General features: G+C 41.1%; 1 protein-coding gene across 10 annotated transcripts in view; it reads left to right on the plus strand.

The window, feature by feature from the left end:
• Positions 1–21,212, plus strand: part of GHR (growth hormone receptor) — a 271,673-nt gene that overhangs the window by 227,581 nt on the left and 22,880 nt on the right. For all 10 annotated transcript variants that reach the window (XM_041747921.1, XM_041747926.1, XM_041747922.1 and 7 more), the window contains 2 exons: positions 12,595–12,724; positions 19,548–19,720. In XM_041747921.1, the coding sequence (XP_041603855.1) occupies positions 12,595–12,724; positions 19,548–19,720 (303 nt within the window). The remainder of the gene's footprint in view (positions 1–12,594; positions 12,725–19,547; positions 19,721–21,212) is intronic.

Below are 21,212 nucleotides of genomic sequence, written 5' to 3' on the forward strand. Positions count from 1 at the left end.
CCTGGCTTAGAAGAATGAAGCATGATAGAGCTGCCTTACTGCAGCAAGAAATACCTTAAAAATTAAAACACACAAGAGAACAAGGTATGTTCCTGAGAAATATGTATATAAGTATTCATAGAAAAAATGTTCCCCGTTCCTGCATTTTAGAGATCATTTCCACATATACCATATTTATCTTTGTATTTGTCATATTGGCCATTCTTTTATGGAAATAAAAACATATACTTGGAACACTTTTTAAATCTGAATATAGACCTAGGAATCCAAAAGTGGTGGTAGCAATTCCACTAAGCAATAGAATGCATGCAGAACAAAAGTTAAGAAAGAAGGACTGAGGGACACCTGGGTGGTTTAGTGGTTGATCGTCTGCCTTTGGCTCAGGGCCTGATCCCAGGATCTTGGATCAAGTCCCACGACGGGCTGCCTGCGAGGAGCCTGCTTATCTGCCTCTCTCTCTCTCTCTCTCTCTCTCTCTCTCTCTCTCATGAATGATTGAATCTTAAAAAAAAAAAAAAAAAAAAAAGAATGAGCCAATTCTCTTTCTCAGGGAACTAGGCCAGCCCATTTATATAAAACAGTCCAAGGAAGCCCAGGTGGCTCAGCGATTTAGTGCCTGCCTTCAGCCCAGGGAGTAATCCTGGAGTCCCAGGATGGAGTCCCGCATTGGGCTCCCTGCATGGAGCCTGCTTCTCCCTCTGCCTGTGTCTCTGCCTCTCTCTCTTTTTCTCTCTGTCTCTCATGAATAAATAAAATCTTTAAAAAAAAAAAAAAAACAGTACAGTGTGCCATGATCCTTGGACCAAATACACTGTCCCAGCAAGTGCAGGTGTTAAGCTGAGGCCTGGCCTGTAAACAGGTATTCAGTGATTGTTGGTTGAATAAGAGAACGCGTGAATGACTGAATGGTGAGTGTAGCCATAAATCCTAAAACAAAAACTTTGATGTGCTCACTACAAAAGACCGTGTTTTATTGCATTTGAAACTTTGAGCCTTAAAAATGAAATTATGTAAGAGAGTACATCATCATCAGTGAGGATTAACTGGCCTCAACAAAATTACAAGATGGGGGGGCAGCCGGGCTGGCTCAGCAGTTTAGCGCCGCCTTCAGTCCAGGGTGTGGTCCTGGAGACCCGGTATCGAGTCCCACGTCAGGCTCCCTGCGTGGATCCTGCTTCTCCCTCTACCTGTGTCTCTGCCTGTGTGTGTGTGTGTGTGTGTGTGTCTCTATGAATAAATGAATAAAATATTTTTTAAAAATTACAAGATGGGGAAAATAAAGTCTCATTTGTTAGTTGGTTTCTTCTGGCAGTATAAGGCTTCCCTGAGACTTCAGGAGGTTCATATTTTTCAATGACAGAGATTTGATGTTGGCAAAGCACTGCCATACTTTTTAGGCTTGGATTAGAATGTCCCCACACTTACTTTTTCCTCCTGTTTCTGGCCAAGAACTCGCATATGAGAACCAGACGAGAGACCCCAGTGGTGAAAAACAAGCATAGTGTCTTCTGAGCTCAGAAGGGAAAAGACAGAAGTCCATGGTTCTTAAATTCTGCTACCCTTTAAAATCACTGGGAGCTTTTAAAACTCCAATGCCCAGAAAATTAAGTGCTGATTCCATAAATTACCAATTAAAATAGAATCTCGAAGGATGGAACTCAGGCATCAGTATCTCTTTAAATTCCATGGTTGAGGGGATCCCTGGGTGGTTCAGTGGTGTAGTGCCTGCCTTCGGCCCAGGGCATGATCCTGGAGTGCCAGGATCAGGTCCCAGGATCAAGTCCCTTATCAGGCTCCCTGCATGGAGCCTGCTTCTCCCTCTGCCTGTGTCTCTGCCTCTCTTTCTCTCTGTGTCTCGAATGGATGAATGGATGGATGGCTGGATGAATAAATAAATAAATTCATCCATCCATCCATTCATTCCACGGGTGATTCCAGCATGTGACACATCCACTCTGCCTATAGACCCCCCAACTGGATGGCTCAGCTCAGGTCATGATCTCATGGATCATGAGATAGAGCCATACATCTGGCTCCATGCTCAATAGGGAGTCTGCTTGGATTCTCTTACTCTGCCCCTTCCCCCTATTTTAGTGTATGCTTGCTTGCTCTCTCTCTCTCTCTCTAATAAATAAATAAATCTTTTTTAAAAAATACTTTAAAAAAAGAACCTGACAACCCCATTCACAAATGCTTTATTTAGCTAAGTTTCATCCAGAATATTTTCATATGACCAAGGGATTCTTCAGTAGTGCCTTTTGTTCAGTGAGTTATAATCCCCATTTTTGTGACAATGACACGAAAGTTAAAATTCATGAAAAGTGTTCAATAGAAGATTAGAAAAAATAAAAAATTACATGTAGTAAATTTTTGTGGTAAGTATAACTTCTTGCTTTATAACTTTTTGCTTCTTGCTTTGTAAAAATACTCAGTATTTCTTCCTGAGATAAAATTCACATGAAAAATTTCCATTTTAATCATTTAAAAGTTGTTTTTAGTGTATTCTCAATGTTATGTAACCATCACTCCTACCAGTTAAGGGCCATTTCTATCACTTCAATGTAAAACCCTGTGGCTGTTAGAAGTCACTTCCAATTTCCCTTCTCTTCATTTCCTGGAAAACTACTAATCTGTTTTCTGTCTTATGAATTCACCTGTTCTGGACATTTTCTATAAATGGAATAATATAAAATGTGCCCCTTTGTGACTGGCTTCATTTGTGTAATAAAATGTTTTCAAGACTCATCCATGTCTTAGCTTGTATCAGTCCTTTATTCCTTTTTTATGGCTAAATAGTATTCTGTTTATAGCACATTTTATCTGCTCATCAGTTCACAGCCATGTGGGTTGTTTCTACTTTTTTATTATTGTGAATAATGCTCCCATGAACATATTTGTACAAGTTTTTGTGTGAACATGTTTTCAGTTCTTTTGGCTCTATACCTAGGAGTAGAATTGCTGGATCATGTGCTAACTCTGTGTTTAACATTTTGAGGAACCGCTAAATTGTTTCTCTTACAGTGGCTGTGCCATTCTACATTCCTTCCAGAGGCCCTAATTAATCCAATTAATCCTCTTGCTTTATATTTTAGTTATTTGATTGTATTCTATTTACACATAATTACTTGATATGTTATCCAGGGTGTCCCCTCCTTTAACAAAATAAATTTTACTGAATGTGGTGCTGTTTCTTAGACATCTCAAAAGCATGCTATATAGAATAATAAATTTTTTAAAATAATGAAACCATGGCAATTCTATTTCCTAGGTTAGTTCTCTAGGGTAGTAAGTATATCTTTGAAGTGATGCTCCTGTTTCCACCTTCCAGCAGACTACACTATTGGAACTTGAGGCTGCTATAGCTGCCTTGGCACATCTTCCTCTCTAGCCAGAGAAAAAAACACCAAGCAAAATAGTCCCCTTGTCATTACACCTGAGAAACCCTCTTGGTTTTAAGAGAATTGCTGGGTACAGAGCCTGAAATCTAGTGAGGAGAGAAAAAAAAATTTTTTTGAGATTTTTTTGAGAACATTTTAAATCAGCTAGGGAAGTATATGGTCTCTCTGGTCAGGACAATTAAATGAAATAATGTGAAAACACTAAGTAAGCTAAACGCACCAGAATCATGCTATGGAGGAGGAAGGAAAGAGGAGAAAGATCATTGATTAATGCCCCTGAATGTTGAAAACTAGGATTAACTATGTTCAATCACAAGTATTTAAGAAGGAAAGTAATTTCTTATAAGGAAAGTATTCCATGAAAACTAAATTTAAGCCCCATAAAGCAAAATTTGGCAAAAAGATAAATGCTTAAATGCTAGTAGTAGTACATGCGTGCTCTCTGCTTCCTGCCATTGCTGTCCACATGAGCTATCTTTATAGGCTGTGTGCAGTTAAATTTCCTGCCAGGCCACATGTGCTATAAACACTTCGGGATACTAACTGCAAAGTTCAGTTGACTTGACATTCATTACTGGCCATATTACTGGCCATGTTTACCAAGCCTTTATTTTAGTAAACCCTACCATTTTTTAAATGCACCAGAAATCCATTTTTAAAAGCATGCTAGAGTTTAAAATAGAAAGAAGGAAATGAACGTTTCGGAAAAGAGCTTGAGGGGCACCTGGGTGGCTCAGTTGGTTAAGCGTCTGTCTTTGGCGTGAGTCACAATCCCAGGGTCCTGGGATCAAGCCCCATGTTGGGTTCTTTGCTCAGTGGAGAGCCTGTTTCTCCCTCTCCCTCTGCCCACTGCTCCCCTGCTTGTGCTCTTTCTCTATGTCAAATAAATAAATAAAATCTAAAAAAAAAAAGAAGAAGAAGAGAAAAGAAAAGAAGGAAGGAAGAAGAGAGCTTGAGAACTCTTGTTCTCAACTCTAAACCAAGAAATACCTAAGTAGATTTTATAGCTATGCCTTCCTCAGTTCCTCAGAGACCATAAAGGAAGGCAAGTATGAAGGTTAATTCCTTATATTCAGTGTTACCCAATATGAAATCCTTAATTAAATTTTTTGCCAAGTTCTACCATTAATTTAAGACCTTTCTTGCCAGTAGCCTATACAAACTCACAATCTGTGGTTTCATAATTTCTTGGCAATTCCATAGGTTAAAAAAAATCTGATCAGTCTTTTTTTTTTTTTTTTAGTCTTTTTTTTTTAATATGATCTTTGACATTAGATTATCTCTAAGGTAGTTCAGTTACTCTTAACAATAGTTATCAACCAAGAAGTTTACAAATTTCTTTTACCATATTTCAACACACCAGCACCCATCAAGGACATGACCTTCAGTAAAAGGAGGTGGGTATAAGGTTCCCTTAGTTGGAGGAACCGCTGACTTCCTGAAGCTCTTCAGATAGAAGAGCACTCTGGAAATGATGAGTACTTTTTTAAAGGATGTGTGGCCTCAAGGCAGAGCTTCAAAAGAGAGGACCCTCGAAAGTTCAGGGAGAGTTTTAGTCCTCTCCATCTAAGTATTTACAAACATTGTGCAAAATTCAGTACCCCTTGGTACAGAAACTCATTCCCAGGAAGCCCCAGCAAATATTTAGGCTGGATTTCCTTCACAAATAAATGACACATAAAATGTTTAAAATACGACTCAACCACCCATCCCATTCCATTCAGGATGGCTTTGACATAGAGAGTTGGAATTGTTGGATCAACTTGTTGTGATGGAACCAGAACTCTCCCAATTCCAGTTCAGTGCTTTTCCACTTTAATGAGCTTTTTCTCAAAAGATCATTGCCAAGAAGCTGATAACGCTTGTGCAGTGATTCCAGAGTACTGAGGTCACTAGGGAAAAACATCAAGTAGCATTCTTAATATTCCAGAGATCCTCTTTGGCCAACCCCACAGTATCTGCCTGAGGTACTGATAATTTTCCTCCCAGCATGAGGAATTTTAATTGCTTTCAGGAACACACAAAGACTTTGCTTGGATTTTTTTTTCATTTTAATACTAATATGTAATAAAATAGCAACATCCTCCAAGTATCTACAACTGAGACTTCAGTAGTTCTGACCATCTAGAGGACAACCACAGAAATCACCTCTTAACAGCGAGGGAAATAGCTGTCCTTGTATGACCACATATACTTCAGATGTTTCAACTAGCACTACTGGACTTATAATTAGATGTAAAATGCAGGATGAATTTCAGGTTCAGCAATATGTTCATCATTTGCTGTTCTTGGGTAACAACAGTTAACAAATCATAAATTGACAATCACAGCTGGCTGCAAGGATGTAAATAATAACAGCAAACATTTATATGATTACTCTTATAATCATAGCAGATTATGATTAATCTGCTTAGCAGAGCTCAGATCCACCAAAAAGGAATTTGGTGACCAAAAGCCATTTAGTCCAATGTATGTCTTGCTTTTCTCTCATTATAGTATTTCGTCTTTCATTTTTCATGCACATATAACCACATATTCTGATTTGGTCTTATCATTTCTTTCATCTTTTATGATTAAAATCATGCTTAAAGTTTACTTATTCCATAAAATTGCTTTCTTTATCTTTACAATTTTTTGTTCTTAGTGATATTAAGGACTGCTGTTTTGTTGTCCAACTGCTGCCCAACTCAAAAGGAAGTTCTCAACCAATTGTGTTTGGTTACCCTTTGGTCAGAGGGGAAGCTTTTCCCTTCAAGCTCCTGCCCCCACAAGAGGTATCCAAGTCCTCAGGCTCCATGCAGGGATGATGACCAGTGTGCCCAGGACAGCAGATGGTCCACATTACATGGTGCAGTGAAGGCTCCACATTTCAGGGCAGGTGGCTCCTGAGTGCCTTCCCCACCATAACCCAGAGCTCTCTGAAGAAAGTTGTCCTTTCCTGCCAACCCTCCCCTCCCATTTCAATTATTCCTCTTCTTCCCTCTCCCCTAACACCCAACACCACGCAGACATTGGGAATTGGTTTGTGACTTCCTTTGTTTTTATTTCTGCTTTGTCAAGAATAGAGGATGGAAAAGCCTGTCTGATGAGGGAGGGTAAGAACGTAAGATTACTTCAGTGTGTAACAGCTGCTTGATGTCCTCCCTCTGAGTACTATCTGGAAGATTATCCTCTTCCAAGGAGAGAGCTACTGGGCAGTGAAGAAGGCAGCCAACTTTGGCCAGCTCTGCCAGTCTGACTGGCAAAATCAGCTACGGTCACTGTCAATGGTGAGCTGTTGCAACCAGTAGTGCCTCCAGCTCTCTCTGACACCGTCCCTCTATCATTGTAGTTTGTACACACTGCCATTCGATCAACATTTAAAGACTTGAAGAGAGTTTTACTCTCTTCAAGCTTTCTAAATAACAATTTCAGTAGGAATACCAGTCTAACTTCTTAATTAATTCCCATTACCAGTTTATAGTCCATCAGAAGTTTAGGCAGGATTAGCTTTTAGACATGCACCATATTTGTATATATTTAAAATATCTCTTTGTTCTCCAGTACTCATGGTGAAGCATTATTTTACTCTTCTGAGATGATAATATTCATATCTTTCCCACACCCTCTCAAACTAGACTCGTGGGAGTTTACACATGTCACTTTTTTTTAAGCTCTACACCCAACATGCGACTGGAACTCATGACCCGAAGATCAAGAGTTGCATGCTCTACTGACTGGGTCAGCCAAGCACCCAAACCAAGTGTCACTCTTGATACAAAGCTCTCCTAGAACTGATCAGAGAAACTAATAAGGTGGAAAGCCAACCTTTCAGTGCTTACTTATAACTATTTCTCTACATTATTGGCTCTCAACCTGTGCCACACATTGCAAGCACTGGGGCTTTTAAAAATCACGAAACCCAGCCTGAACCCCAGAGAAATTGACTCAAGTCTCTGGGAGTAGGCCAAGGCATCAGTATTTTTTAAAGCTCTCCTGTTGATTTCAATGTGCAAGTACAATTAGGAAATGCTCTTAGTGGCTTGCCAGCTTACTGATTTCTGAGAACTGAATTAAGAGCGCATCCGAGCTTTCATTTTTCCCTTCTGGGAATTTTTTGAGAAGCAAGAAAAAAATTGTCTAACAAAAAAAGCTACTATTTTTTGCTAGTTCTGAGTTTAGGCCTGAAATCACACAGACCTGTATTTTTAATCCCATCTCTGCTACCTACAGCAGTATAAACACAGGCAACTCACTTCTCTAAACTCCAGCTTTCCACCCATTTCTAAGTGTATATAATGCCCACTTCTGGAATTATTGTCAGTATTAAAGGAGACAATCATGTAAAGTATTCAAGATGATATAATATGAAAGGTGGTGTATGTAACATGGTAATAATAACTAAAAGAAATAGGTTGTTGTGAGTCAAAATCCTCATTTTCAAAATGAAGACTCCAAAGAGAAAATAAGGATCTGTTGTCAAGATTTTGAATGCTGATCAGAGTTAATACTAACGTTTTTTTCAGAATGTGGGACCCACTTGAATTAGAACATTCGTTTCTCCTAGTGAGAATTAATTTAGGGCCAAAGGCAGACTGTCTTGTCAAGTGAAACATTCTTTTCAGAGATGCTGTAAATGGATATTGAACTATACTCTCTCTAGAGGTAGGCTAAAAATCATGAAAGACTAGGAATTATTACTAGTTCAAAAATTATTGTTTGTGGCTCATCAAAGAGGACCTAAGAAAGCCATTTGTTGTCTTTCTAGTGAAGTATAAAACAAGCTTCTAAGGGCACCTGGGTGGCTCAGTGGTTGAGCATCTGCCTTTGGTCATGTTTCTGGGGTCCTAGGATCAGGATCCCACATCTTCTCCAGCTGACTGTGTCTCTGCCTCTCTCTGTGTGTCTCTCCTGAATAAATAAATAAAATCCTAAAAAAATAAAAAAGATTTTCAGATAATCAGATAGATGCTCATTTTAAGGTTGAGCCAGTACCTCTCAGATTTGGGAAACCTCAATAGGACACTGAGAAGCTGAACTTTAGGAATGCCAGCTATTTTTAGCCATAGCAGTAACAGCTAAAGCAGGAGGTGATTGAGAGGGAGTTAAGCAGCCAGCTACACTACAGTTCATCTTGCCTCCAACAGAGAAGTTATGTACTTTCCACTCACTGTGATGCGTTCCATTTGCTAAGAATAGTGTTTTACACCATCGAACACTGCTTTCAAGTTATGGTATATTGGATTCATTTATTCTGTCTAAACAGCATTCAGTTAATGTTGTACCCTGCCCTTCCTCTAAATTAACCCATCCTCTGGGACCTCTGCTTCACATTTTCTCAGAAGGCTGCTGCAATCAAAATGTCAACAAGGGCTGTGGTCTCACCTGAAGGCTGGACTGTGGAAGGGTCAACTTCCATAGTTGTTGACAAGATTCAGGTTTTTGAGGGTTGTTAGACTGAGGGCCTCATTTTCTTGCTAGTTATTGGTCAGGGGCCACTCTCAGTCTTTTGTCATGTGGTTCTCACCAACACAGAAGTTTACTTCATTGAAACCAACAAGAATGAGAATCTGCTAGCAAGACGGAAGTCTCAGTATTTGTAGCCGAACCCCAGATATGACATCTCCTCAATGCTGCCATATTTTGTAGATTAGATTAGCAAATTATCCGAGGAGATGAAATACAAAATCTTGTAAATAACAGGAAACAGGGATCATTGGGGCCATCTGAGAATCTGGCTGCTATGACACTTAACAGCATATACCCAGACATGAAAGATAAAAAGAAGGAAGGAGAATTGAGTGCAAGGAAAGAGAAAGAAAGGAGGAAGGTAGGGAAAGGAGGGTGGGCAGTAAAAAATGCATTCAAAAAAAGACAAAAATAGCTATGCTGCACTATGTCTGTATCAGAGTTCCTGTATGGGCACATGCTTCATCACATTAGCACCACAACCATGAATTACCTAATATTTAGAATGAGAAGATAATATGGGGCTATACATCTGGAGCTAAAGGAAGCAGAATAAAAAAGAGTACTAAGTTTAAGCAAGAAAAATGTGTTTCAAATTAATTTTTTAAAGTTTCTTCTCTCCAGCTAGCAAAAAAATGTTTTCCTTTTCTGTTTCAAGTTTTTAGGTGGGGTTTACTATTCTTGCTATCATTTGGTAGGCTTGTTGCACAGGGAATAGAAAAATCTGAATGGTGTTTGCTTTTAGTGTTCTCTGGTTGTTTTAGCTTAAATGTCAAAATTATGTTTCAGTTGTATACATTATTATTAATGGTGGTATACGTCATTTATCATTACAAGTGAAGTTGTATAATAGCTTGAATCCCATCTCTTCCAGCCTCTCTGTTGAGGAGACTGAGGCCCAAATGGCTTGGGAAGATCTTGAACACCAATCTCTGGATTTGTAATCCAGCACATTTCCTCTTCTTAACCGTCCATGCAGGGTAGTCAGAATCTGCAATACTCTCCTCAAACCTGCAGGCATTAAAAATATTTGTGGCTTAAATATGTTTTATTAATTGCTTATTTTCTGAAAGGCTCTGAAAATAACCTTTTCAGTGCTTCAGCTAATAGAAAAAGGAACTTTTCCATGTACTCTACTGTAAACTAGATGCCTACCTAGCAAAATACACACCTTTTCACTATATTCCTTTGTAGCAGATCATACAGGCCTCTATACTTCAGTGCTATCAGAGAGCTTCGTAAATGCTGACCACCTAGAGAGGGCTGGCTATCTACCGTTGGTCCCAAGTAGATCCTATCCATGTCCCGAAACTCTTGCAAATCTCTTAGTTAATACAGTGAAAGGAATATTTCTTACAACAATATGACCATGGAGTTTTATTAAGAAAAACATTCTGGGATGCCTGGGTGGCTCAGTGGTTGAGTGTCTGCCTTCAGCTCAGGGCATGATCCCGGTGTCCAGGATTGAGTCCTGCATCAGGCTCCTTGTGGGGAGCCTGCTTCTCCTTCTGCCTGTGTCTCTGCTTCTCTGTGTCTCTCATGAATGAATGAATGAATGAATGAATGAATGAATTTTTTTAAAAAGAAAAAATATTTGTCACCCCCAACATGTGTTCTTAGGGCAAAGGACCAATCTGCAACTCAGAATTTCCTGAAGATTCATTTGCCTGTGCCCATACTATTCGGGGCAGCAAGTGATCTAAAATGAGAATACAGGGATCCCTGGGTGGCGCAGCGGTTTGGCGCCTGCCTTTGGCCCAGGGCGCGATCCTGGAGACCGGGGATCGAATCCCACGTCGGGCTCCCGGTGCATGGAGCCTGCTTCTCCCTCTGCCTGTGTCTCTGCTTCTCTCTCTATCTCTCTGTGACTATCATAAGTAAATAAAAATTAAAAAAAATAAATTAAAATGAGAATACATTTCCCCATCCTGAGCTTCTTTGCCACATTCATATGAGTATTAGTGGAAGGAGGGTGGGGTCTCCATTTCCCAGCCCCTTATCTTCTTACCCTGCTCATATTTTTTCTACATGGGATTCCCTCCTTCCAGCCCCCACTGAAAGGGAAACTCCCCAAGGACCAGAATGTTAGCAGTTTTGTTTCCTGATCTACTCTTAGAAGAGGGCCTGGCATAAAGTAGATGTTTAGTAAGTGTCTGCTGAGTGGATGGCTGAATGAGGGATTTATTGAGAAGGTTTATAATATCCCATTCATTATGATTTTGCTGACAAAGAGAAAGAGAAGCATGTTTTGGTTCAGAACACCAGATACAAACCTGGAACTTGGAATCAGGAATTTTTATGGGTTTGGTTGCATGCTATTTATTTTTAAATTATGTTTCAAAGTATTTATAAAGATACTTTTAAAAAAAGATACTTTAAAATTAAGAGTCTCCCTATTGCCCTGGGATGAGAGCTTTAGATACGAGAACAAATATATTAAGTTTACATCTAATTGAAGACTAATCATATAAGGAGGGGAAAAAAGAAAAAAGAAACCTGACCATCTCCAAAATTACATGGAAGTCCGAGAACAATGAGAATCTGTATACAAAAATTGGTTTTGCCTCAGACTTATCTGCTATAGATTTCATAGATGAGAGGCATTTTGGCTAATATCCTAGCATGTAGGAGGCAATCACCGCTTCCCAAATTAGAATTGACACATAAGTATGCACAAGTTTTTTAATCATCATCTGCCTAATGGATGTACTGGCTGAATCTTTGAAAAGAATGCACAACTGATAAATTATTGAACACTACTTCTGAAACTAGTGATATGCCATATGTTGGCTAATTGAATTTAAATAATTTTTTTTTAATTTTTATTTATTTATGATAGTCACAGAGAGAGAGAGAGGCAGAGACATAGGCAGAGGGAGAGGCAGGCTCCATGCACCGGGAGCCCGACATGGGATTCGATCCCGGGTCTCCAGGATCGCGCCCTGGGCCAAAGGCAGGCGCTAAACCGCTGCGCCACCCAGGGATCCCGAATTTAAATAATTTTTTTAAAGAATGCAAGCATAAGTGGCTTTTTGTAAAAAAAAAAAAAATCTATAAAATGAAGAAAGGCTCCGTCGTGGATGCTGAGGTGCCATACCACATCCCTTTGTCCCACCTGATGTCAGGGGATGCATCCGTGGCGTATGGTTGCCAACATGCACATTGCAGGGTGCACTTCAGGGGGTGCCTATCCAGGCTCCTCTCAAGTCAGGCAGGATCTTCAGCCCATGTACAGGTGTGCCCTAGAGGTTCATGGGCATGAACACCTTCAGGGCAGCGGTCAAGCAGTGGATGGTGGGAGTTGGCGGATAAACACCCCAGCCTCCACTCCTTCTCTAGGACACACTCTACCCTTTACAGCTTCTCAGAGGGGCCTGTGTGGAGTTGGGCCCTAGTCAGCCACATAGTAACCTGCCAAACAGCACACTTAGCTGTCCTCCCTCCCCCCACTCTCCCTTACCCTCACTTCCAGTTTCTGGGGTCAACCTTCCAAATAAACCTTACATCCAGTTCTGGTTTCTTAAACAGGCCCTAAAAATAATGTTTGAAATAAAGACAAAACAGTTTTCCCCTGAATTCAAGAACTGACAGAGAAATAACTAACATATGATGAGCTTTGAAACTGTGACCTGGGAAAACAGTGTTTCTAAAAGAAACGGTTCTTCTTTACCACTGTAAATATGTGTTTTATTAGGACCATACATTACCCTCTTGATTTCATGCTTTGTCTTTCCTGTTTGTTCTGCAGATTCTTCTGAGAAGCCTAAGTTCACCAAGTGCCGTTCACCTGAACTAGAGACTTTTTCATGCCACTGGACAGATGGGGTTCGTCATGGTCTAAAGAACCCAGGATCCGTACAGCTGTTCTATATTAGAAGGTGCAGCCTTCATGCCTTTCTGACTTTTCCCTCCATGGATTTTCTGATGAAAGCATACTGAGTTGCATGCAGTGATGGACATGGGAATGGTTTATTTTGATGACTTAAATGTATACATTTATTCAAAAAATATTTAAGTCCTTACTATGTGTTTGGTACTATTTAAGGCACTGGAGGTAGAGCACTGATTACAAAAAAGAGGAAGACCCTAGCCTCATGGGTCTGTCTTTCCAACAGAGGGAAACAGACCATAAAAAATTAAAAAAAAAAAATAAAGGCAATGGGTAACATGGGTTATTAAGAAATGTAAAAACCAGAAAGAGGATAAAAAGTGTCCACACTGTGAATGAGTACATGGGTGTGCATGACAGTGCCTGATGGTGAGTGTGTGAATATGGTAAGTGGGAAGGTGTGAAAGTGTAGGTGCTAGTGTGAATATGCATGAGTGTGTGAAGTGTGTACCTACACATGTGAGTGCGTGCATATGAGAACGTGTAAAAGTGGGTATGTGGATGCACAAGTATGCGAATGTGGAAATGTATGTGAGAGACTAAGTGTGTGAAAGTGTGGATAAGTGTAATGAGTGTGTGTGTGTGTGTGTGTGTGTGTGTGTGTACATGGGGAGCTTGGGTGATACTTTAGATGAGGAGTTCACAGTGGGCCTTGCTGACATGGTGTTTATAGCAGAGACAGAAGTGAAATGAGAGAGGGCCACGTGAATATCTAGAGGGAAACTGTTCAAGAGAGGAAGTTGCAAGTGTAATAAAGGCCCCTGAGGCTGATCTGTTTGAGGAAAGCAGGAGGCCCTCATGGATGGCACAAGGTAAAATGTATGGATATGATGTGAGAAGAGGTCAGAAAGTCAGCCAGAGCCAGACAGTGCCAAGCCTTGCTGGCCATGGCTGGGCTTTAAATTGGATTTTATCTGCGGTGGGCTTTTAGAAGACGTGTATATTTTAAAAGACTGAGCTTGGTGTCTATGTAGACAATAATTTAATGTTCCTATTAAATTAGTTATACTCAGTAAGGAACTGTAATACTTCTCTATTCCATTTTGACTGGTCATCTTGTAAAATAACAGAGGAAGAGTGAAACAAAATCTTTCAATGTAATCACCATCCAAGTAGGTTATTTCTGACCCATCCCCTGGAATTATTTCCATTTCTGTTCACTCTTATGTTGTGTCTTTTGGCCTTTTCTAAGTTTTGGGTTCAAACACTTCATCATTTCCTCTTTTCCACCCAACCCCCAGGGAAAGCCTAAGCCAAGGTGCAAGGTTAGCCAGGACCCTCTCTCCCAGAGTGAGAGCGTTCACCAGTCCAAGGCTGATGCCATCCACCCCAGAGAGGAGCAGGAAAAGAAGGGAAGATGAGTGAGCAGCTAAAGACATGGGCTCAGGGCCAACAGAACCATATCTCAGCCGGGTTCTGGCCCTTGCTGAGTGACACCAGGCAAAGTAGTCTGTTCACAACTCAGCCACCTTGTTTGGTAAACAGAGGTAATAGACCTTGTCTCATGGCTTCTTGGTGAGGATTTTATTAGATGATAAATGAAAGACAGCGCAGTGCTTGGCACATGAACTCGACAAATGGTGGCTGCTATTATTATATTATTATTGGTAATCTGGTGATAATTTCAAATAATAATGATACAGAAATCCAGTTCCAGGGCTATAAAAATTACTTTTGATTCTTTCTGGCTGGTGATTATTGGTCTGCTTCTAAGGCCTTTGTTAGCATGAAACTGGATACTCTGCTTACAAATAAATACTTTGAGTTAGCAACCATACTGGCCTTACCTACTTCCCAGGTGTGAGAGAAGTTTCTCAGATGTTCCCCAGAGGGCATACAAATATGACATGCTTGGGCACCAAATGCAGTTTTTTTTTCTCCCTCTCTTCAAGCTGACACAACAGAGAGGGAGGGGTGAAGAGACTCAGCTGATTTGTGTAAATACATTTGGACAGGAAGCTTGTATGTCTAGTAACACCTTTGAATATCTGTCAAATTCACTGTTAAATGGAGAGAGATTTTGAAGGTACAGAGAGCCAGCTCAGTGAGAACAAAATAAGTTATTTGTGTAGACACAAGGAACTGAACCGAATAGTTAGGTGACAGAGTCAGGCTCATGTTATGAAAATGAGTTATTACCACCCTAATATTCACCAAGTCTGAACTTGAGCAAAATGGGGAGCCCAAGGGTCTGAAGCCCTCACAAATCTATATTTGTTCCTTACTCTCTTCCATCAGGGTCACATGCCTTTGCCCCCAGGCCTCCTCTGCACCTCTGAGGCCTCTCAGCGGCCCTAGTCCAAACCCAGGCTCTGTGCTAATGGAGAGGCCACAGAGAGTGTGACCAGGTGGAGGGCAAATCTCAACATATTTGGAAGGATGTTGTCAATTGTTGCCCTAGTGGGGTTTGGGATCTCAGAGGGAAACACTGTCACGTCTTCAAACCCCACAAGCACAACCTCATGATGAGAGCCAACCCAAACTTGAAAAATCAGTATTTTATGTTTTCTCTAAAAAATATATAATTATTTTGAATATCTAGCCAAAATAGCATAAGCCTCCAGCCCTGTTGATTGAGGAAGGCTAGAATCCAAGGGGCTGGGAGTGTCAGGCCCAGACCACACCAGTAAGTACACAGATATGTTAGCCTTCGCACTGGCCTAATGCACAAATGCACTTTCTGACTCCTGTCGTTGCGTCTTAGAATTCAGCTCCCACACAAGTCCTAGAATTCTAGAATCACGGCCCCCTCCTCCCTGCCACACAAAGCTGTGGCAGCATTTCGTCCAGAACTGGAGCAGGGGAGACGGGAAGGCTCCAGAAGGGGCCATGCTCGGGGCTTTCAGTTTACCAGCCTGGCCTTGGTAACTAACGCACGAAGAACCCAAAGCTGTCAGGCTGTCAACAGGACAGGCCCAGAGGCAGCCGGCAGGGGAGGCAGTGGGGGCAGAGCAGTCTCGGCCATCCCATGACGCAGGTGCTGCCAGTATGGTCTCATCGCTAGGAGAGGACTCAGCCTGAATGCGAATCACAGGCACCCAACAGGAGGCTCTGGGGAGATGCTCTGCTCTCAGCTCCTCACCCGCAGGTGCCTTATTTTTGAAGAAAGAAGGCTCAGTCCCTGAGGCTGTATCCCCCATTTCTCCCATCCCCCGCACCCAACTCCCCTCAAAAAAATTATCCTGGCCTTTTAACAGAAAGTTCATTTTCCATGCAAGGTTCTGGGGGGAGAGTAGAAGGGAGTAAAGGGCACAGTTACTATTTCTTCTTTCTAGAGAAAAGATTGAATTTTAAGCCTAAAATACATGACCTGTATGTAATGAAAACAGTTGTTTTTCGACCGTAAATGATGTTGTATTTTTAGGACTTTTCTTCCAGTTGCTAGGTGGGAAAGTGTTTGGTTAGAAAGCATTTCTTCTGCTCTTTATTCTGATTTTTACTGATAGTCTTTCTCTCTGTGGATAGTACAGCTTTCCTTCTATTCCACAAGATGGACTAGGAGCAAACCTAGTACACTTAACTCTCAGGGGTATGATAGGAGAAAATAGTTTCCATAAATTGGCTTTGGTCGCCTGCATAGAAATTCAACCTAGGGAAAGTAGGCAAGAGTCCCTATTTTGTGAGCCCATTTGTCTTTTTGTCTAAATTCAAGAGTTTAAAGATAAGTTTTAAATATTTATTGAAAATAAAATTCAACTTTGGTTAATGAGGGGGAGGGTGTTGGGAGTATGTTTTGAACTAACTGTTCCTGTGCTTAAGATAAGTGCTTTAAGTTGTTTGCTCTGTGGAACTAATGGATTTGGAATAATCTAAACAAAGTTTTTCATACAGTCCCCAAGGAGGCATGTCAAAGTCGAGAAACCATGAAACATGCAGAGCTAATCTCCCTGTTACAAATCCAGACCCGCTAAGCACTGTACTACATCTTTACATTTTAATACATTTAGACTATGAACTATACTAAATACATTTTTTATCTATATTATTATTTAGGAGCCTCATTCCTCTGGGCAATCTTGCTAAACCATTCTCTTTAATTATACTCTTCCTTAGTTTGACAGTCAAGATAAAATAAACCATTCCGTAGGTCAATGACCCACCTATCCCTAATTTTTTCATCCTTTTCCTACTACTCTAAACATACATACACACTCACACACATGTGCATAGATACACACACTATACGCACACATGCATACACACACACACACACACACACACACACACACACCACTCGCATTTCCCATCAGGGATGAATCTCCCTCTCATCCAAGGTTATGCAACTTTTAAGAATCTCAACCAGAATTTAAGCTACAGTTCACCAGCCATGTTAATCCCAAGTTCTTTCCAACAGCTGATGGGCAACTGTCTCAAGGACCCCCCTCACGCCACATTAAGTTTCCTCCCAGTGCCAAACAGACCAGCCTGAGAAACAGCTGTAGAGAAGGAAACATGTGTGGTCTGCATCTCCTCACCCCTCCTTCCAGTCCCTGCCTTGCCTACAGCCTGTGGTGCCCTTGTCCTTCATCGCTACCCAGCACCCGTCCCCTAGATGGATGCTCACAGACCTGCACTGTCTGCCTACCAGCCCCAAGCACCTCAGCCTTCACAGGGTCACTTCTACCTGCTTCTCCCTCAGCCACAGACCACCTGGCTTTATGTCTTCTTGACTCATAAACCTTCTCAGCTGGCACCTCATGAATAGTAAGCAGATAATTAAGTGTTCTGCCCAAGTAGCAATTCTAACTTGTTTTCCCATTTATTCCATTGCCTTGTGTTCCCCTTACCAGACTCATGCCCGCACTTCCAGACCTCAGTGCCTTTGACTACTCTGTTCCCTCCTTCCTTCCCCTATTGCCATGTATTAAACTTTAACCCATCTGCAAAGATTGTTAGAAACACCACCACTACCTTGAAGCCTTCCATGAACAACTAGAACATTCCCTCTTCTGAACTTTTGGCACTATTTGTGAGCACAAACCCACACTGCTTTGCAATACAGCGTTTTAGTCCTTCCTCCGAGGCAGGACCAATTCCTTAGACACACATGCATCCTGCATAATGTCCAGCACAGTGTTTTATATATATAATCAGTGCTTATTAAATATTAATGGAATGAATACAGGAGATAAAAAATGTACTCAGATGATAATTTTTGAGTCTCCTTCTAGCCTGAAGTTACAAACAAAATCTAATTAATCATTTTATCCACACAGCAGTAGTCCCAGATATAATGCTTCTTTTTAAAATATTTTATTTATTTATTCATGAGAGCCAGAGAGAGAGGGGCAGAGACATAGGGAGAAGTAGGCTCCCAGCTGAACGGGAGCCTGCTGTGGGACTCGATCCCAGGACCCTGAGATCACGACCTGAGCCAAAGGCAGACGCCTAACTAACAGAGCCACCTGGCTGCCCCAGATGTAATGCTTCTATAATACTTGTATAGCCGGCACCCAAAGATACGTGCTGGACTCATTCAGTCAGTCAGTCAGAGAGATGGGACTTTGGAGAGCTGGGTCACATTCTAACACATGTTTCTGTGTTCTTGCAGGGGTGGACTTGAGTCCAGGCAATCCTTGATTGCTCTGCATTTTTGTTCAGGTTCCTACTGGCAGCTAACCAGGGATTTTCCTTTCCCAAAACTCTGCTTCCTTCCACAGTAAACTTCCTGGTATCTCTTTCCCATTCAGTTAATCCTGATGGTGTTTTAAGTCATCTGGGTTAATGATGCTTTCTGTAGAGTGGGACAGAGATGAAAAACTGTATGGCAGAATGTAAATATGGAGATGTGGCTTCTCTGATTTCTTCAGTATTCTCCACGCATCCATCTTTCCTCCATGATTTGTTTTGTTTGTTTGTTTGTTTTTAATCTGAGCCAAGATCTGGGAAAACATGAGCTTGTTTTTTGTAGAGCAAAGACAAAAGGAACAGATAGGCAAACACATTGATTCAATTTAGCTCATTTTTGTTTCCATTTTTTTTATATTATAAGTAAATGTCCATTCTACTTACAAAATAGAAAAAATTACCTTCTGGGTTTGGAAAAAAATTTTAATTTCTGGGCTCATGACCTTTTGTCTCTTTTAAGGGTGAGGAGAAAAAGGCTAGGATTCCTATGCTTCATAAATATCACCTAGAAGTCCAGTGTGTTTACAGTGTTCTCATGGCTCTTCATATAACTAGGGAAGAAACCAAGAAAAGAATATGGGAAGGAGTTCAAGGCATCAGGAAAACTCCCCCAAGCATAAGACAGCCTGGGGATATGGACACAGGGTTCAGTGGTTCAGAGTAGGGTGGTACACAGTGCTTTACCGTAAGGCTGCTCAAACCTCAGTGTCACTCAGCCTGAAGAACACACCAGTGTGCCTCCTCAGTGTCCTACACCATGAGTTGGGAAAATATCCAGGTCCAAAGAATGGGACTTTGGAACTCTTTATAGTTTGGGTGCTGACCCTCTGTAGTGTTTTAATAAAGGAACATTTTGAACCTCCCTAAGCCTCAGAGCCCTCATCTGTAAAATGTGGATAATGAAGTACCTACCCACAAATTACTTAATCTAGGAGCTGGTGCATCATAAGCAGTTGATGAATGGGTGCTTTTACTATAGTAAAAGTACCAATAGCCCTGTCAGTCTGCAGACCCTGTGGGTGAGTCCACAGATGTGACACTTCTTGGAAACAATGCTGCTGAAAGACTTGGTTGTAAAATATTTGTGTTCCAACTTATTGAATCTGACTCTCAGGCACCTCACATTGACTTAAACAATGGCATAATTTTTGGAACAATTCATCTTTTTTTACCCTTCATTTCAGGAGCACGCAAGAATGGACTCAAGAGTGGAAAGAATGCCCCGATTATGTCTCTGCTGGAGAAAACAGCTGTTACTTTAATTCATCTTATACCTCCATTTGGATACCCTACTGTATCAAGCTAACCAGCAATGGTGGTACGGTGGATCAAAAGTGTTTCTCTGTTGAGGAAATAGGTAAATCACAGGTTTGTGTTTTACTTGACACGGCTTTAGATTAAATAAGCAGGGAAGCCTCAATGTCCACGTGGATTCAAGTAGAAAGACTTTGTCATTGTAAGTTAGGTGAATGGAGGTCTACTTTACAGGGCATGAGGTCAGCCAGTGAACAAGAGGGAGAAGGCAGGGGAACATAAGTTGGCTCTAACATAAAAAAAAAACAACCTGACAGTAAATGTTGTCAGGAAAAGAATGGGAACTGTGCAGTCTTTTACTTGAGGAGGTCTTTCAAGATGGATTGTGTTCTTGGGTGCCACCACAAGAGACAAACTCACCATACTCCTAAGATTCTTTCTTCCCTAATTATTCAATATGATTACTATATTCAGGTCTGAAATATGTTGACCTTTGATCCCTATCATCACTATAATAAGAGCCTAGATTTTATCACAAAGCGTAATATTTCTGGAACTTTATATTTACAAAACAGCCCCAAATCAGTTTAAAGACATGTTTATAAGATCTCAAGACAAACATTGGATATAATCAGAGCTCAATGAACCAAATGAAAGATCTAGACAGATTATCACTTGCCCATCAGAAGAACACAAGGAGAAATAAAACAAAACAAACAACTGTAACTGGAGTATTTATGTTTATACTATAATACTGTAAACAGCAAAATATAAAGAATCAAAGGACTATGAGTAGCTGATATGGTGCCTCAGAATCTATCCACAAAGGCTCATCTGTTATAGAAATTGCTTGGAGTTTCTCTGAGACGTTCTGTCCTTAGACACCTGTGTGTGGTTTCCCAGGCATCAGTGGACTAGAAGAGGCTAAGAGAATGTGGCTAGAAGCTGCAGGCAGAAACGAGTAAATCTGGTAGCCTGTCAGGGAGAAGAACAAGCAAAAATGAGAACCCGACTACATAACTTGGAGAGACTATTTATCGTAAGCCACAATATCAATAGACATAGCCCTTGGGTAGCTAACCGGGTAGTAGTAAGAATTTGGGTCCAGACCCATGGTTCTAACCCCGTCCCTGCCAATACCTAGCCCCACTCATTTCCATGGCTGACTTTCACTGAGGGCCTGCCATGCCTTGAACCCTGTACTCAGTGTGGTGGCTACAGAATAAGTAAGCTATGGTCAAGGAGGGGAGTCAGGTGTGTCAAATAAATAACTGAAGTCAAATGGTTTAGGTGCTGGACTCGAGGTGTGTGGAGGGCATAGTAAACCAAGGCAATGGCCAAAGGTACAACGATTGGCTGGGCATGAGGGAGAGGCAAGGAATGCGGAGAAATTGTGGCAGTTCAGTTACTCCTTGGGGCATCAGTGGGAGTTAGTTGCCAGATATACAAGATGGACTGAGTCTTCCAACAGTGACTAAGTTCCAGAAGTGATAAATGGCACAGAATGTTGAAGGACTGGGAGCAGTTAGGCCGGCCTGACTGATCAGCCAGAGAAGTCCCAAGTGGTCTTGTGAACCCCACAAAGGAAGTTAGAC

This window comes from Vulpes lagopus, chromosome 3 (assembly GCF_018345385.1).
Source record: "Vulpes lagopus strain Blue_001 chromosome 3, ASM1834538v1, whole genome shotgun sequence".
Lineage (NCBI taxonomy): Eukaryota > Metazoa > Chordata > Mammalia > Carnivora > Canidae > Vulpes > Vulpes lagopus.